At 38.6% G+C, this 19,485-nt stretch overlaps 1 protein-coding gene across 1 annotated transcript in view; it reads left to right on the forward strand.

Moving 5' to 3' along the window:
- KDM7A (lysine (K)-specific demethylase 7A) overlaps positions 1-13,947 on the forward strand; it is a 69,781-nt gene extending 55,834 nt beyond the window's left edge. Inside the window, exons 12-20 of the mRNA XM_011995499.1 lie at positions 1,808-2,017; positions 3,611-3,735; positions 4,604-4,758; positions 6,000-6,097; positions 6,586-6,734; positions 6,867-7,075; positions 9,514-9,596; positions 11,693-11,966; positions 12,565-13,947. Of these exons, the coding sequence (XP_011850889.1) occupies positions 1,808-2,017; positions 3,611-3,735; positions 4,604-4,758; positions 6,000-6,097; positions 6,586-6,734; positions 6,867-7,075; positions 9,514-9,596; positions 11,693-11,966; positions 12,565-12,659 (1,398 nt within the window). The 3' untranslated portion in view covers positions 12,660-13,947. The remainder of the gene's footprint in view (positions 1-1,807; positions 2,018-3,610; positions 3,736-4,603; positions 4,759-5,999; positions 6,098-6,585; positions 6,735-6,866; positions 7,076-9,513; positions 9,597-11,692; positions 11,967-12,564) is intronic.
- Positions 13,948-19,485: the final 5,538 nt, after the last annotated feature.

Here is a 19,485-nt window from a genome sequence, read left to right on the forward strand (position 1 = left end):
CAGGTGCTGGAGAGGATGTGGAGAAATAGGAACACTTTTACACTGTTGGTGGAACTGTAAACTAGTTCAACCATTGTGGAAGACAGTGTGGCAATTCCTCAAGGATCTAGAACTAGAAATACCATTTGACCCAGCCATCCCATTACTGGGTATATACCTAAAGGATTATAAATCATGCTGCTATAAAGAAACATGCACAAGTATGTTTATTGCGGCACTATTCACAATAGCAAAGACTTGGAACCCACCCAAATGTCCATCAATGATAGACTGGATTAAGAAAATGTGGCACATACACACTATGAAATACTATGCAGCCATAAAAAAGGATGAATTCATGTCCTTTGTAGGGACATGGATGAAGCTGGAAACCATCATTCTGAGCAAACTGTCGCAAGGACAGAAAACCAAATACCGCATGTTCTCACTCATAGGTGGGAACTGAACAATGGGAACACTTGGACACAGGGTAGAGAACATCACACACTGGGACCTGTCGTGGGGTGGGGGTAAAGGGGAGGGATAGCTGTAGGAGATATACCTAATGTAAATGACGAGTTAATGGGTGCAGCACACCAACATGGCACGTGTATACATATGTAACAAACCTGCATGTCGTGCACATGTACCCTAGAACTTAAAGTATAATAAAAATTAAAACGAAGGAAATGCTGACACATGCTACAGCGTGGATGAACCTTGAAGATATTTTGCTAAGTGAAGTAAGCCAGTCACCAAAGGACAAATCTTATAAAATTCCACTTATATGAGGTTCCTAGAGGTGTCAAATTCATAGAGAACGCAAGTAGAATCATAGTTGCTAGGGGTTGGCGGGAAGGGAGAATGGGAAATTATTGTGTACTGGGTACAGTTTCAGTTTGTGCAGATGAGAAGGTTCTGGAGATGGATGGCAGTGATGGTTGCACAACACTGTGACTCTACTTAATGCCACTCAACTGTACACTTAAGAATTGTTAAAATGGCAGATTTTATGTTTATGTTACCACAGTAAAAAATTTTGCAAGTGGTTGCCTCTGGAGAATGAGAGTCAGGGATGGGGAAGAGGAGACTGCTATTTTTCATGATGTGCTTATAGAATAATTTTTAAAACTACATAGATGTATCATTTTGTTTTAAAAAGTAATTAATTTATTCAAATATGTACGTGAAAAGAATGTTCGTTGTCGGAAAGAACAGCAGCCTAAATGGCTACCAGTAAGTATTAGGTCAGAAAATTAAGCTATATCCATACAGTAGAATGCAACACAGCCTTTAATAAGATATTGAAAATCAAGGCCCACTGCAGTGGCTAATTTAACACCTGTAATCCCAGCACTTTGGGAAGCTGAGGCAGGTGGATCCCCTGAGCTCAGGAGTTCACGACCAGCCTGGGCAACATGGCAAATCCCTGTCTCTAAAACATTAGCCTGGTGCAGTGGCGTGCGCCTGTAGTCCCAGCTACTTGGGAGGCTAAGGTAGGAGGATTGCTTGAGCCCAGGAGGCAGAGATTGCAGTGAGACAAGATTGCACCACTGCACTTCACACACTGCAGCCTGGGTGACAAGAGCGAGACCCTGACTCAAAAAAAAAAAAAAAAATCAAATATGTTCACGTATATTATGTTGGGGAGAGAAGGGATATAAAGGTCTCAGCAAAGCTTTTTGAATCTCAGGGTTTAGTCTTTTTTGTGTTTATATGGTTAAACTGAATGGTTTTTGTTTTCTAAAATATTTTTATGGATGACTAGTTAGTCATGTATGTATGTAGTAGCCTTCTCATAAAAATACTCTGATTTTAATTCTTAAAGGAGGAAAACGGCAAACCAGTTAAATCTCAGGGAATTCCTACTGTGTGTCCAGTTTCACGATCCTCAAATGAAGCAACTTCCCCATACCATTGCCGAAGAAAGATGAGGAAACTTCGAGATCATAATGTCCGAACTCCTTCTAACCTAGACATCCTAGAGCTCCACACAAGGGAGGTCCTCAAAAGATTAGAGATGTGTCCATGGGAAGAGGCAAGTATTATGTTACATGACAACAAAAAGAAACTTGGCTGTTCCTTAAAGTCTTTAAAGGCTTAATAAGAGAATAGTCTGACTGTTGTTGATATCTAATCTTGGCTGCAGCATTGTAGAGATCAACCAGTAGTTATGTCTGTGACAGGGAGCGGTGCTAAATCTTTCTAGGTTTTAGTGTAGAATTTGAATGAATAGACCTCATTCGATTGCTGATACGTTTATTGAGTCTTTAGCAGGTACCACTTCCTCTTCTAGGCTCTGGAGAACATTGTGAGCAAAACTTAAGTCCCTGCCCCTTATGAAGCTTCCATCCTAGTTCAAGCTGGAAGGATGGGGAGACAGAGACATATACTAAAATAATATAATTTCAGATGATAAGTATTACTTTAAAAACCCAAAACAATAGAACAACAGAATAAAGAGGGATGAGGTAAAGCTGGCTGCTTTAGCTAAGGTGGTCAGAGAGTCTCTCAGGTTTGAACCGACAGCTGAATAACAAATAGGAAGAAGTCAAATGGTTACTCAGTGGTTGGAGGAATCATATTACAGGCAGAGGAAGAGCAAATGCTGAAAGCCTCTGCTTGAGCCAGCAGTCAGCCTGGAGGACTGTTAGACTGGGAGACTGTCAGACGAAACTCTTAAACTTTGTGAAGTGCTGGCCTACTGGACAAAGGGGAAAGTGGAAGGCAGTAATGAGATCAGTGTAGCGCCTTTGCAGAACATGGTAGTGACTTTCTAGTGAGCTCTGCATCATCCATACTTTTACATCCCAAGTAGGGGATAAGCAACCATTTTAAATGAGTAAGATCGAAGAACCAGGTGCTGTGGTGTGGGCCTGTAGTCCCAGCTACTTAGGAGACTAAGTCAGGAGGATCATTTAAGCCCAGGAGTTTAAGGCCAACGTAGCTAGATCCTGGCTTTTAAAAAAAAAACAAAAAACCCATATATATAAAACTTTCTTAAATATTTTAAATTGTATGTAATTATATTGTTTTAAGATTATGTTGTTCTAAACTGTAATCATCAGAGAAGATTAAGCTTATTATGAAAGGTTCTATTTATTATTAAGGGAAAAATCACTATGAAAAGGAAGTCTTTTTTCTACATTAAAAACCAGCTACTACCTTTATGTCGCATGGTGACCCTTGTTCGTAGTGGTAGCAGCGTGGTGACCTGTAAGTTGCTGACTCGGTATTAGATGAAGGATGGGTGAATGGAAAGGCCCAGTAGCTAGCACTTTAGCAGGAAGAAGCAAGGGGAAGAGAGCTAAAATACTCTGAGGCAGCACTTCTCCAGTTTTTCAGCTTTCTGTAAGAATGACATTTCTTTGAATTCACTTTATGCATATTTTATGTTTTACTTTCTAGAATGCATTTCATGGTTAATGGCCCTTCAGAAAGATGAGCCATACTCTTGCTTTGGCTTTAGGAACTCTGGAGTGCCATACTGCTGCATATCCCCAAGCCCAGGTGGCTGCCTGTATCTTTGAGATGCAGAACCATGGGGGAGGTGGTGGTATACTGTATTCCTTCTGTCAAGCAGGGCTACCTGAGGGTGGATGGTAAGTAAGTTCTGCTTTTATACCTTCAGGACATCTTGAGCTCTAAACTGAATGGAAAATTCAACAAACATCTCCAACCATCTTCCACGGTACCTGAATGGAGAGCGAAAGATAATGATCTGCGATTACTGCTGACAAATGGAAGAATAATTAAGTATGTAAAGTAAATCAGAGTATCAAATAGATTAATTTTCATTGGGTTTCCTTTGTTCATTTAACCCAGTGATCCTTAACCCTTTTGGCACCAGGGACCGGTTTTGTGGAAGACAATTTTTTCTCAGCCAGGGAATGGTTTTGGGATTAAACTATTCCACCTCAGATCATCAGGCATTAGATTCTCATAAGGAGTGTGTAACCCTTGGACATGTGTAGTTCACAATATGGTTCACGCTCCTGTGACAATCTAATGCTGCCACTGATCTGACAGGAGACAGAGCTCAGGTGGTAATGCTCACTGGCCCACTAACTAACCTCCTGCTGTGCGGCCCAGTTCCTTACAGGCCACGGACTGGTACCAGTCTATGGCCCAGGAGTTGGGGATCCCTGTTTAATCTGTAGTGAGCTCAGTGGCTCACACCTGTAATCCCAAGTTGATTTGGGAGTCTGAGATGGGAAGATCTCTGCGACTAGGAGTTTGAAACTAGCCTGGGCAACTTAGCGAGACTCCATCTCTACAAAAAACTAAAACTAAATTAGCTGGGTGTGGTGGCCATGCCTGTAGTCCTGGCTGCTTGAGAAACTGAGGTGAGAGGATCGCTCGAGCCCAGGAGTTCAAAGTTACAGTGAGCTATGATTGCACCACTACACTGCAGCCAGGGCAACAGAGCAAGACCCTGTCTCAAAAAACAAACAAAAAACAAACCTCAGATCCCTAGTACATACTATTGCACAGTTGATTGAAATATGGGGACAGTGTCTCCATTCTCTACTCTTTGTAAATTAAGGGAGAGGGGAATAAATACTGTTTGGCTACAGAGTCTTGCACTATATTCTAACTTGATTATATTTCCTTCTTGATACAGAGATGAAAGACAGCCCTTTGCAGATCAGAGTCTTTATACAGCAGATAGTGAAAATGAAGAGGATAAAAGAAGGACAAAAAAGGCAAAAATGAAGATAGAAGAGCGTTCAAGAATAGAGGGAGTAGAAAATGAAGAATCTCAAAAACCACTGAACAGTATGTTTTAATGGTTATTTTAAAGATCTTTTCATTACTAATATAATATGTAAAGTAACTTGCTAATTTTGAAGTTCTTAAGTTTATAATAGCAGAAAAGTTTTGTGTCCCTAAAACTGTCTTGAAAAATCTGAAGTATGTCTGAGTAGTTCGCCCATCAGAGAAGTGCTGAACATGAATGCCCAGTGAGGTGTAGTGGCCAGGCATGGTGTTCTCAGTGAGGGGGATGTATGTGGATTAGAGATGCACTCCTCTAGTCAGTTTTTAAAGAGTCACTTGAAAGCTCATGCATATTATAGGCCTCTACTCCCCAAAATAAAAGTTTCAAGTTTAATTTTACATATAACTTCAGGTACCATGTATATGGTTTTCAGAATTAGGAAGTATATATGATTAGCTAATCTGAAGCTGTTAGTAATCCATGTATTGTGGTTTTAATTGATTACTTGTTGACAAGAAGGTCTTTACTGGGTTATTAATTGGTTATCATCAGTATGGCAAAATAGTAACACTCCTTCTCCTTAAGGTCTTTCTTCTTTGAATTAAGCCTTAATTTCTCAACATATTTCAGGATCTCTGTATTCCTTTCTATTTTAAAAAGTAGTTCGAATGAATATTTTGGTACTTGACAAATAAATGTTTCAGATAACTAACATTTAATCCATGTTGAACACCCCAGTTCCTGCTAATTTGAGTAAAATTGGCACTGCTGTAGTTGGTGACTCTGCCTTTGCACACATGCCAGGTGCTAATCAACAGGAATCCATCGAACCATTGCTCTATGTCAGTGCCTCATGAAAGAGAAAGCCCAGTTTATAAGCATGTTGAATTCACTGTCTACGTGAATGCTTTTTATGTTTGGGAAAGTTATCTTTTTGTTTTCTAATGATACAACTAATGCAAAAGGAGAAGTGTGAAACACATCTAGTAGCTAATTTTAGTTTCAACATTTTTCTTCTGGAAAGAAATATAAAACAGTCAATGTATCCAAATAAGGAATATGTAATTATGGAAATACCACACTTAATATTTGAGAATATACTTCAGTCTGTATCTTGGCCAATTATGGAGAAGGACCTTAAGGGGAGAAAGAAATAAAGAAAAGAAAAGTGAAAAAGGAAGGTAGAGCAAGAGATTGAGAGACATCACAAGCTGGGTGGACTTTAGATATCACTTTGTCACCTTGTTCATCATAGTCAAGTGACTTTCTATTTTTCTCTCATCTTTTCATTCTTTTTCAGGGTTTTTTACACGTGTGAAATCATCACTCAGGAGTAGATCATCAGGATATTCTGATATTTCTGAGTCAGAAGACTCTGGACCCGAGTGCACTGCACTGGTACGCCTGAGACCCCGTGGCTTGTACGTTATTTGATGGAAAGATGAGCATCACGTAACTTCTCCTGGAAGGAAGGCAAATGACAGCTTTTCTCAAAGCTTGTCTCTCTGACTTATGTGGCCCAGGGTCTTCTGTGGTGGTCAGTGTACACACACGCCATCATGTGACCATTCACATTTGAGACATAGAGCTTTTGTCTGATTTTGGAAAGGGTAGAGGGAGAGACTCCTTTGCTTATACTATTCTTGTTTCATATTTCTCATGGATTATGTTTTATTTTACCTTGAAGCCTATACTGTGTATTTTTTTAAGGTAGTATGTTCAGCTAGTTAATAGAGATTATCATTTTTTTCCATGTGAAATACAGAAATAATTCCATGATAATTAAGATTCTGACTTTCCCTGGATGTATAAAATCTTTTTGGACTAATTTATACAGACTTGGTCAATTTCTTATGTAGCTTTGTTTCGTGTAATTACTATCTCAGAAAAATAACTTTACCACTGAAGAGTCTGAAAGTTCAGGTGATGAAAAGAAACAAGAAATAACATCCAACTTTAAGGAGGAATCTAATGTGATGAGGAACTTCCTTCAAAAGAGCCAGAAGCCATCTAGAAGTGAAATTCCAATTAAAAGGTAGGCTTGCTGATAGTAGTAAGTCTTATTATATTGTAAGATAAATACTATGAAAATTTTTTTTAGTTTTACATTTTACCAAAAATGTCATCAGAAAAAATAGACTCCGTTTTTGTGTCATCTGCTCTTTAGGGAATGTCCTACCTCGACGAGCACAGAGGAAGAAGCTATTCAGGGCATGCTGTCTATGGCAGGGTTGCACTATTCCACTTGTTTACAAAGGCAGATACAAAGCACAGACTGCAGTGGTGAAAGAAACTCTCTCCAGGATCCCAGCAGCTGCCATAGCAGTAACCCTGAGGTTAGGCAGTTGTATCGCTATCATAAACCAGTGGAATGTGGTAAGAAACATAAAATATCTGTCTCTAAAAAGTAACATATGGTGCCCAACTTAATGGCTCAATAATCCTCATTTAGGTTAGAGATTATGAATAAGCATCTTTAGTTGGAAATGTGTTAAGAAGGTTGACCAAAAAAAAAAAGCACAATGCTGACATATCATGTAAGATGGAAGCAGAAGACCTCAAAATGTAAATTACTTGGGATTGACAATTGCGTTCACTAGCATCATTCTTCCATTGTTACTGCAAGCTAGTTAGTATTATTTCCCTTTTACAGACAGGTTGATCAGAGTGGAAGGAGTGTTTTGGTGCCTTAAATGGTCAACTAAGCTTGAACAATCAGCCCTTTTTCCTTTTATGAGAGGAAAAACAAGTTTTGAACTGTTTCTTTCTGATTGAGGCTATTCTTTCTCCTACTTGAAAAGAAAGTGTTAGGAAAAGAGAATGGACTCAGTGGCAGTGTTAGGCATGCCACATAGTGTTTTCTTCTTTGTGCCTTTAAAGAAAATGTTTGTATCCATTTTGTATCCAAAAAGCCTGAGGACAACTGGGGAGAAAATAGTACTATATTAAAATTGAATGCTTATATAATAATTGTGTTTGATCCTACCCGAGGAGCCTGACATCCGTTTCACTGAAATAATTTTTATTTATTTATTTATTTATTTATTTATTTATTTGTTTGTTTGTTTATTTATTTTGAGACTGTCTTACTCTGTTGCCCAGGCTGGAATGCAGTGGCACAAATATGGCTCACTGTAACCTCAACCTCCAGGGCTCAAGCAATCTTCCTGTCTCAGCCTCCCAAGTAGCTGGAACTACAGATATATGTCACCACACCTGGCTAATTTTTTGATATTTTGTAGAGACAGGGTCTCAACTATATTGCCCAGACTGGTCTCCAACTCCTGAGCTCAGGTGATCCTCCTGTCTCTGCTTTCCAAAGTGCTGAGATTATAGGTGTGAGCCACTATGCCTGGTTATTTCACTTAATTCTTAAAACAATACTTGTAGGTAAAATTACTCCCATTTTATTGGTAAAGGAAATAAGACTTAGTAAAACTAATTTAACTTAACTTGTCCGTACTTCGTATAGCTATTAAATTCAGTGGTATTGGAATTTGAAGCCAGGACCATCTGATCTCAAAGTCTTTGCTTATTGTATAAGAGGAAATTGAAGTTTGGAGAGAAAGTTGCCTAAAGTTGCGTTGGTAATGGAATAACTCAATTTCAAATCTGGGTTTGCCTGTTTTTCTACTGCACCATTTTGTCTTCCTTTAGTCCTTTGAACACTTTCATGGAAATACTGCAAAATTCAGGCAAATACCTGCCTTTATTCTACGTGGAAAAATGTACCATTTTTAGAGAGAATTATTGCATTGGTTTTACATATACAATAGGTGGCCATAGAATTTGATGCTATATCGCTGGGCGCAGTAGTTCACACCTGTAATCCCAGCACTTTGGGAGGCTGAGACGGGCGGATCACCTGAGGTTGGAAGTTCAAGACCAGCCTGACCAACAAGGAGAAACCCCATCTCTACTAAACATACAAGAATTAGCTGAGCGTGGTGGCACATGCCTGTAATCCTAGCTACTTGGGAGGCTGAGGCAGGAGAACTGCTTGAACCTGGGAGGTGGAGGTTGCAGTGAGCCGAGATCACGCCATTGCACTCCAGCCTGGGCAACAAGAGCGAAACTCTGTCTCAAAAAAAAAAAAAAAATTTGATTGTAGATCTTCCAGCATGTAGCCCAAAACCCATCATATAAAGACGGTCTTTGAGGCTGATCTGAGTGTGGTGGTGTTTATAACTAATTGATCACAAACAATTACAGATTTATTTGTTCCTTCTCCATCTCACTGCTTCACTTGTCTAGCGAATGAATGAATAAATGAAGACAGTCTTTGAGAGAATCAAAAGAATTAGCATATTAGGTTATGAGCTGGTGACTTTTTGTTTTTGAGAGGGAAAGACATATAGTGAAGGTAAAGGTATGCAAATAAGTATCTAAAGAGTTAATGTGTTTTTAAATAAAATGTCAACATAAATTTGTTTTTTTTTTCCACCCCCAAGATGGAATCTCACTCTGTTGCCTAGGCTGGAATGCAGTGGCATGATTTCAGCTCACTGCAACCTCTACCTCCCGAGTTCAAGTGATTCTTGTGCCTCAGCCTCCCAAGTAGCTGAGATTACAGTTGTCTGCCACCACACCCAACTAAATTTTGTATTTTTAATAGAGATGGGGTTTCACCATGTTGGCCAGGCTGGTCTTGAACTCCTGACCTCAAGTGATTCACCTGCCTCGGCCTCCCAAAGTGTTGGGATTACAGGCATGAGCCACCGCACCCAGCCTGCTTTCATTTTTAAGCATTAGGCTAATTTTGTCATTTCATATCAAGTTTGTGCAAAGTTAATTAAACTAAAACTTCTCTTTAGGATACCATGTCAAGACTGAAGATCCAGACTTGAGGACTTCTTCCTGGATTAAACAGTTTGATACTTCCAGATTTAATCCTCAGGTATATTCAAAGTTTGAAACGTTAAAAGGAGATTTTAAATGGTCATTAACGTAGTTTTTGCTTTCTTTTTTAAAACTGTAACAACCAGTTACCAACTGCTAGATCTAGGCAGCCAGAAAATTACAGTTAAATGCACATTTGAACAATTGTCCATTTTGAGAGATGCCGAAATGATGACTAACATAAGGCTCATGGATAGAATGCCATCTGGAAAAAAATAATTTATTCAAGGAAGCAGTTAAACCACTGGCTGCCAACTTTGCCCTGTAGGTTATATCGGTTAGATTGAAATATTCAAGGAAAAGAAGAATATCATATCTTTTTAATCTCTGATCTGTTTCTTGAACAGTTTTGGATACCAAATTTCTTTGAGCATTTGATGAAAGTTACAGATTATCTTTCTGGCAAAAACATCCATGATAAACACAACTTTTGCTTACATTACTCACCATTTGTGCTACTACCACCCCCTCTTGCCCCAGACCATTCATTGATTCCATATGAAGAACCGTTGCTATAAGAGAAAAACCTGGATGTTTTAGGATCCCAGAATATTAACGCTTATGCCAAACAAAATGAGCCCAAAGTAGCAGTTTTGAAAAAACTAAAACTTTACCAGCAGCACCGAACAAGGAAAGTGATACAACCTTTTGCTGCAAACGCTGGGAAACGGCAACCAAAGAAAGAAAGTTCTCATGTAGCACTGTGGGGCCCCAAACCCCTCTACCCTAAGCACACGTAAGAAAGAAAGTAAATCAGCAAAGGCAGAAATATTGCCTCTAGTTCTCCTTTAAGTGAAGAAACATTTGTGGGTGAGAAGAGAAGGAGAGAAGAGGAGACAGGGGAACTTGAGTCAACTGTTTAAGAAGTGAAGGGGAAATCTCTTGTGAATAAAGCTTTCACATAGCACTGAAAGACCTCAGCAGAAGTGGAAAGGGCCTCCTGGGTTTTGCCATCTTCCAGAGCCCTGGGTTGACTGGAGGAATGGACTACAATCCCTGCAGGAGGAGATATCTGTGTATATAGACAGAAAAGACTCTACCGCTAAATATGGAACATCATGAATCTCTGAGTAGTGGAATTATGGGTGGTTTTTATTAATTTTTTTTAATTTGGCTTATCTATATTTTTTAAATATTTAAGCAATTACTTTTATAAGAAGAAGAGGCAAGTTTTGTTTTTTTTTTTAAAGGAAGGCTTTGTGAGTATACGTTCTTTGACTAGAAGTTTACATTCCAGAGTCAAAGGTCATAAGAAATCTCATTATACTTTTCAGTATATAATTTTATAGTGCCTCACTGTAGCTGGTCATAAAGTTTATCACTTATGAACACTATAGGATTCATTACATAATGTAAGCTATTATTTAAATCTGGCTGTTCTTTTTATAATTGTTTTTGAAAATAAATGGAAACATAGAGGACGGATGATTAGCATAATGAAAACTGGTTTCATGAAACATTCACACTGTAGTGTACTCTGTTCACATCTAGTCTGTTCCTTTCTCTTTTTAATGCTGATTATGACCCTCTCAGTTAATTTCAAGACTCACCAATCAGTAGCGTTTTTTTGCCCCCTGAAAGTTTACTCAATAGTCTTAAGAGACTGAAAGAGTGGTTGTAGTAAAAGGAAAACACCAAGCTTGGGACTCTGGATCTAAGGATTTCCTAGCAAAAAAATACAGTGGAGATGAACCTGACAAAAGATAGATTCTAAAAAAGAACATGGCACATGAGAGGTCCAAGGGAGCTGTGACGTGTCAAGGAAGTGGGAGATCCGTTCCCCCAGCTCAGGGTCCCTGTGTGGCATGTGCTCACTGAGCGGAGTAGCAAGTAGGGCGTGTTGCCTGTTTACATTGTTTTCTCTCACTCTCTCTTTCGCCGCCTTAACTTACGATGCAACTTCAAGACCCGAGTCCTTCAGAGCTACTGAGATGACATGATGCGGGAGTGGTCATCTGTGGCTAATTAGATGTTAAGAAAATCAGAATTCAGTAGTTTGTTTCTTCTCTTACTTGACTTTGCCAATGCATAGAGAGCTTAAATACCTCATTTAAACCCTAAAAATTCAGCCTCATTTCCTTCCTCCTCCTTCAGGATCTAAGTAGAAGCCAGAAATGCATCAAAAAGGAAGGTTCATCAGAAATTAGTCAGAGGGTACAAAGTAGGAATTATGTGGACAGCAGCGGCTCAAGCCTTCAGAATGGAAAGTATATGCAGAATTCAAACCTGACTTCGGGAACATGCCAGCTAAGTAATGGCAGTCTAAGCCCAGAAAGGCCAGTTAGTGAAACTTCCTTCTCCGTGCCCCTTCACCCCACCAAGAGACCGGCATCAAATCCACCACCTGTCAGCAACCAAGCAACAAAAGGTAACTTTCACACACGTATAGAGGAAGTATATTTCTGACTGTATGTGATGGTCATCGTGGCAGTTGAGGTGTAGTCTCTACACAAGTTGTTCAACATCTCATGCACCGTAATGGCAGTATACACAGGCTACTACAGGAACAAAGAAAAAGGATCCCCAAATCAGCTCTGAGGAGCAAAAGACATCCTAAAATCAGATGCTCAGGGATTAGCCAGGCTGAATTGGGGAAAGTGATAAAATAGACAGCTTTGAAGGCAGAGGATTGAGCCTGAGGCAGGGCACAAAGGGGAGAAACAGGATATGGGGTATTTGTGAAGTGGTAGTCTGTTTTGTTGCCTAAGCATAGTGTAATGCAGGATAGGGAAGAACCCAGGCTGAAGAGCAGGTAGACCAGACTGTGGGAAGGCCTCGGGAGTCTTGTGAGGGCCTAGTGTGATGAGGTGGAAGGGTTTAAACAGCGGAAGTCTAGAAGTACGACTTTGTCCATGCAGAGCACCTGAGGGCTTACTTCCCATAAAGAAAGCTCCCCCCATAGTCTTCCAGGTGCTCGCTTAAGTGTGCTTTTCATTGTTATTTACACTTCTTTTGGTGTTTTATAGGTAAACGTCCAAAAAAAGGAATGGCAACAGCCAAACAACGTCTTGGGAAGATCCTTAAGTTGAACAGAAATGGCCATGCACGTTTCTTTGTGTGACAGAGCTGCCGTTGCAGCCATTCTTCCCTTTGGAGACCAGTCTAGGGGTGCAGGAGCCTGGAGCTTCCGCTGTCCCCTTGCCTGGAGCAGTTTGTGTGTATAGTAAGAACACTGCCCGAAGAACAGAATGAACCTGATGCTGCATTTTCACTGTGCCACACCCACTCAGCAATAACCATTTTGGACCTGGTGGGGGAGAGGAGGAAGGAGGGTAGAACCTTAAAAAGAGACCTCGAACTGGAAAGGGTCTCTTGTCAGGGCTTGAATTTTATTTTGTTGTTGGTAGTGTCTTGATGTATTTTCAGTGGTAGGGTAAAGAATTATCAATAATTTATTTAACAGATTTTTTTTTAAAGTTAACAGCTTTTAAATTCTTTTTTTAAAGCTATTTATTTGGAAGATTTCTGGAGAAATATCTCACTAATTTAGATGTAAGAATGTGAAGGTTTTTAAATTATTTTTGATAGTGTGTGTGTTACATGTGGGGAAGAGCCACGGTAACAGTAACTAGTCTGGACTCTTAAATTTGATATTCAGGTTAAAGTCTTAAACAGGGATTTGATGCATTAATTATTTTAAATTAAGATGTATATGAAAATCATTTTATTTTATATATTTCATGTGTTTTTTATAAGCTATTAGCTTCGCTTTTGCTAACATCCAAGGTGCATACTGTTATCCAGGTTGATTACCTTATATCCCACCTTCCCTCTGCACTCCCTATCATTTTGTGATGACCCAGTGAGACTCTTCTCTTTGCCAGGGAAATACTTTCTTAGCCAATGTGTAAGAACTCCATAAAAGATCCCTCATTTCTCGTTTCGTTTGACATTGTGATTTTCTTCTCAATATTTAAAAAAATAGGCTTTTGCATTTTCATTTCTGCTGATGATATCTGGGTCCCAAAGAGAACAGCTTTAATATCTTTTTCCTACTTGTGGGAAAAGTATTATAAGTTTGGTTAAATTGTCATGTTTATAGTTTTTCCAAATACATTTGTAACTACAACAGGCCTTCTTCGTACTGCCGGTGTTGGACAACAGGACTGACACCTGCTGCGGAGGTTATATCTTATGATGCTTTTATTCTCCATACCTGATTTGTTGGAAAATGTTATTTGACTTAGGATATTCAAATCTGCATAATAAGCCGTAATATAATAGGATTAATACTACATTAAGTTGTATAGAAGCAAGCATGTTGGAATAGCTCTTTTGTGTGTATTTACTTTTTTTATTTCTTAATTTTCAAAGAATTACTTAAGATATGGATTTGGAGTAAAATAGGTGCTTTTGGCAGTTTCTTCTATCTATCCTAACCTGACCAGTGCACATTGAGGTTAAGTATCTGGTTAAACTTTAAGGTAATCACTTATTTCCTTTATGTATGATTTTTACTAAATGCCAGTTTTCAGTTGCTTTTAGTAGCTTCTATTTTCCCTTTTTTTCCCTCCATGGCATAAAAATAAGTGATTTCTGGGGATGAGGCAGAAATGTTCCCAAGTCTGACAATAGAGCATTTTACAAATTCCTACAAAGAAAATACAGACAAATAGATAAAATTTATTTTTATGGAGAAGAAGTACGGCCGTATTGTGGATTTGTCTTTTTTTACTCAGCAAGATAGCAGGACTTACCCTTCTCTATTAAGTATCACTGGAATTGCTAAGAAGAAAAAAGTCTGTGCCATCATCTTTCATGGTTGCATTCAAATGTGTATTTTCAAAGAGAAATACTTCTTAGTGTCCCCGTTCCAAAATGTCATGGGATAAATATGAAATCGTTTATAAAGTAGCCTTTCTGGTTCAGAGTGACTGGACCAAAGTCTGAATCTTATCTGGGTATCAGGAAAAATAATTTTTATGGAAATCCTCAGTGTCTGTTAACAACCCGTGTAAACCCTGTCTACACTATGCCAAAACCAGTGGAAAGATGGGTAGAGTCATCTTATCTCAGGATGTCAAAAATCTGGGTTTGACTGATTCTCCTACCTTCCCACACAGTGTATTCTTGTGATGTGTTGGTTTTCTGTAGATCCTGAGTTGGTGTTACAATAGTCATGTTTTTATTTGGGGTTAAGAAATAAGAGGTGTAAGAGCTATAATTTCCTTTTCCTATTATATCATGATCTGGGTTTTCTTTTTTCCTTTATGTTTTTCACAACTCTGAGTATTTTCAGTTTATTTAGCCACAAAAATTAAAATGAAAATTTATTTTTATGAATTAAAATGAAATTTAATTTATTTTTATGAATTAAAATTGTGGCCAGTATCCACTGTGTCCTTAGGCTGAGAAGTACTAATTTTGAATAGCCCGTATGTGGAATTCTAAAGTGAAGGTACTGTGGATTCATTTTTAGTAGTTTTAGCCCCTTAAGTGTGGCTAGGTTAGAAAACTTTCAGGAAGGTAATAGAAGCACTTGAATAGAATCCATGTATCTTTTTCTGAATTGGTGAAAATTCAGCCATTGATCTGGTGACTCCTAGTCAAACCTCTTATAACATTACTGGCCGTGATGCATCCCTTTATCTCATGGAAATGACTGAACTTTGTGGTAACTGCTGCCAGTACCTGGGCTTTATTAACAGTAATAGAGAACCTCATTTATACCATACAGACACAGCAACTTAGGAAGACAGCATTGATAGCATTTAGCTAGTCGTAAGCAAATACAAATATGTAAAATTGAAAATCATGATTTAACATATGCAACTTTAATAATAGTAATAGATGATAATTTTCCTGTATTGTTTCAAATAAGTGTTCAGCTGGGATCCACTGGATTATAATTCACAATGTCACATAATATTATGCTTTTCAATATTGATGAATGATGTAAACAATATAAAGTTGGCAGTTTGTAGTAGTTCAGTATCCTAGAAATACGTTGAACTTCGTAAGTATCAGTTCATTTTTAAGCATACAGAATTAAAGATTCTGACTGAACTCATAAACTCAGAGGAAACAAGCCCATCTTTATCACTAATTACTTAGCTTGAATACTTTTCTATTTTTAAATAATCCGAATTATTGCCTTTTCAATATAGTCTACTGTATTTATTCATATGGGATCCACAGGTATTTATCAAACATCTACTGTGTGCCCAGCACTACCTAGTACTGTCGGGGAAGATAAAGTTGCAGTTGTGGTCTCTGCCCTTGAAGGTATCTTCTCCAGGAAATTAGCAGTATTATTTTCACTTCTAAGCAAATGTGAGCAAAAGAGGACCCCTGTTCATTAAAAAACATCCTGAGGGCTGGGCGCCGTGGCTCATGTCTGTAATCCCAACACTTTGGGAGGCCGAGGCAGGCGGATCACAAGGTCAGGAGTTCAAGACCAGCCTGGCCAATATAGTGAAACCCCATGTCTACTAAAAATACAAAAATTAGCTGGGCGTGGTGGCAGGTGCCTGTAATCCCAGCTACTCGGGAGGCTGAGGCAGGAGAATCGCTTGAACCCGGGAGGCGGAGGTTGCAGTGAGCCGAGATCGTGCCATTGCACTCCAGCCTGGGCGACGGAGCGAGACTCTGTCTCAAAAAAAAAATAATAATAATAATAATAATAATCCTAACTTTTTTAGTTTCAACTGAGATATGCCACTGTAGAAGTGAAAGTCATTTCACATTTAAGAAATGCTTCAACTTGGTAATTAATACGATCATACAGGGACTTGGTATAGCATGCAAGGAAGCAGAAGACCTGGGCTTTTGTCCAAGTTCTGCCACTTAGTTATCAGCTGTGTTGTAACCTTGAATAAGTCACTTACTCTTTCTGACTCTTAGTTTCCTCATTTGTAAATTTGGATTAAAGTGTTTATTATGATAATCAACTAAGAAAAACAATCTATTAACACTTCATACATACAGAGAACTTATCATTAAGTTAAAACTGGTAATTAACGAATGCACCTTTATATATATTTTTAAATGAAAACTAATACTATTCATGGTGTTTATTTTATATCAAATATATGCCTAGAGGCATGCTACTTTAAAAATCCGAGGAATCTCCAACAAGGTGCTGGATTAAAATCAGAATTCGTGCTTGAAGTGGAAGAAAAATGAGGTTGTTTATGGATAAGAGAGTGAGAATGTGTATCCTCAAGTACGTTAAGATGATTTAACTGAAAGATGGCTTTAGGTTTTTCTTGAAGAATTAGGAAAGTACCATCCCCACAGATTCTGCATACTCTTCAGGTACTAGATAAAGGTGAAGGAAGTCATGGAATTAAAATGACTTAGAAACTCCCCAGGGAACTTGTCAGGCGAATGAGGTGGTTAGAAGGGTGAGAATGCACAAAGACAGCTGCTCTGGGTTGGGTAACAACAGCTTGCTTGGTAGAGAGAAGCTACTGTAGGAAAGGAGGCTCCACCAGACGTCTTCAGCAGACAAGATTCTGCCTTTTTCAAAGATGCTCTCTGCAGCAGTAAGACTATAGATAGAGTTGACTGGAATAATCATGTGACCCAGTATGCTACTGCTAGGCGTAATTATCAAAAATTCATTTTTCTCATTAAATATTAATATAGAGAGAAGCTAGAGCTCACCAGTCTTTTCCTGGTGTCCTAGACCTTCCTCTAAAGCAGTCTTGGGGAGCTTGAGCCTCAGATCTTTAGCCTAGACAGAGTGTCGCTGGTAAAGAAAGGAGACACAGTTGAAACCCAGAGTGGGCAGTGATTTGCTTGGGGAGACACAGTGGATCTGGGGCCTCTGACACCTTGCTTCCTAAAACAGTCCCCGGTTTTCGGCTTGCCCTATGGGATGATTTGCTGTGCTTCCTTGAAACCAGGTGGAAAGAAAGGGGAAGAATTAATTTTCTCATTCTGTTGCTGTTGAACGTAATGTAATCTTCATACTGTAGCCTTCCTAGAAGCCCTTCCCTCTTTTCCATGCTATAAAGTCAAATATTTGATACCCTTAACATAAATTTTAAAAATTAAGGTCATTAGGAAGCAAATGTCTATTTCCAAAGCAATTAGCTTGTTGTGACTGACTGTGATTTTATTCTTCTATAGTATTTTTTCCCTCATTTTAATTGAGAGAAAATAATACTCTTTTGCAATATCCTTAGATTCTCCCCCTCACCCTGGTGCCCCTTCTAGTGTCTTGAGACTTTGTCTTAACAAGTATAACGTTACATTTTGTTGTTAAAACCTTTTCGAAACTATATTCAGTGATTCTTCCAAGTTTATCTGCTCTGCACTATTTCACTAATAAACCCTGGCTACCACGTAGCCCTTGACCTCCAAGTAGTTTACCTATGCAAGACCTGTGACACTCTGAATTCACTTCTCTTTCTTTCAGAAACTAGTCATAAATGGAGCTTAATTATAAAGGTAAAACTTGTCTCCAGCCAGTTTTATTTTGACCAGTTCCTTTTCAAAATGTCAGCTGTTTTCTCCAAGATTTTTCACCAAAACAGTGATCATAAGTGCTCAAAAATATAATACTTTGCAGGCATAAAATAACCCAGACATACTCTCATATTTCTTTGATGTATTTTGGTTGGTAAAACTTACCAGCCAGCATTAAATGTAAAATATAATGAGGAGTTAATTCCTTACCTAGTATCATTTCTTCCTTCTAAGATTCATAAGTAACCATTTATTTTTACAAAACTATGTATAACTTCCACATTATAGTCAGGGACCTGAGGTGTAACTTGCTAAGTGAACCCCAAGGTTATTTTATCTTGCAAAAGAAACCTAAACCAAACTAAGGGCCTTACAGTTTACGGTTAGACTGAATCAAAAGCTATAACCTCAATTTTTCCAAAAACAGCTTCTGACTGCAAAAGCAAGTCATACAGTTGTTAGGTATGAAATAGCACTGATCAGGAAATGCATCTTCACAGATGGGATTTCCTTCAGAAAAGACTTTTCTACTTTTAATATAAATTAAGCCATAACAGTTTCATGCTGTGGAAAGAGGGTGAAAAGGTTCATTTTAAGAGATTATATAATATGAACTTTCACATTTACTGTGAAATGTCTAACTTTGCCAGTGCTTCAGCAAGGTTTTTTGGGGGGTGATGGGGAGGGGTAGTATTGGTTTTAGGGGTTTCAAATCTGTGAAATTTGGAGAGGGGACAGTTGTTGGCTCTGGTATTTACTAGTTTTGTAGGAACGTTTTGCTAGCCTGACTGACTTTTCTTACTGCTTTTTATGCCCACGGTCTGAGGGGACTGTTCTTGTTTGGGGTGTCTGCGGAATAGTGTCTCGTCTGTTTGTGTAGGCAGTCAGTGTGTGTGACGTGTGTCCTTTCAGTCCGGAAGCCCACTGTGTGACAATGGCGTGGGGTGTGGCTGGGAGGTGGGGTGCTGAAGCTTGAAGAGCGTTTCTTTGCTGATTCATGACAGTATTTCCCATCTTTTGCCTGCAGGCAGGGAAGTGTACAGTATTTATTTTGTTTCTGTTTTACTTTAAATTTGTAAGTCTTTAAGTAGCTTCCATTGATTATTATAGGGGAGGACAAGTGACTTGTTTAAAGTTGTATTTAGTATTCTTTCCAATTTCTGTATTTTAAAATATTGAAATTAAAATTGTATTACTTCTGTTTTGATTTTTTTAGCACTCAGTGTATTTTTTGCTCATTTTGTTTGAAAGTATAAATGTTGAAACTTGTATAAAATGCGTCCTTGAAAGAAAACGAATCGGAATTCTATATCTAATTCTGACTTTCTGTTCCCTTTTTCTGCTTCTTGAATCGTGGGAAATTATTTAAGAATGTGAAAAACTGGGTTCAGCGTCTGCTCCTTACTCTTTCTGAAGACTTCAGTGTGAAAAGTAATTGTCTTATTTTATTAGCAGTATTGCTGGGGATGAGT

This window comes from Mandrillus leucophaeus, unplaced genomic scaffold (assembly GCF_000951045.1).
Source record: "Mandrillus leucophaeus isolate KB7577 unplaced genomic scaffold, Mleu.le_1.0 Scaffold49, whole genome shotgun sequence".
NCBI classification, from domain to species: domain Eukaryota; kingdom Metazoa; phylum Chordata; class Mammalia; order Primates; family Cercopithecidae; genus Mandrillus; species Mandrillus leucophaeus.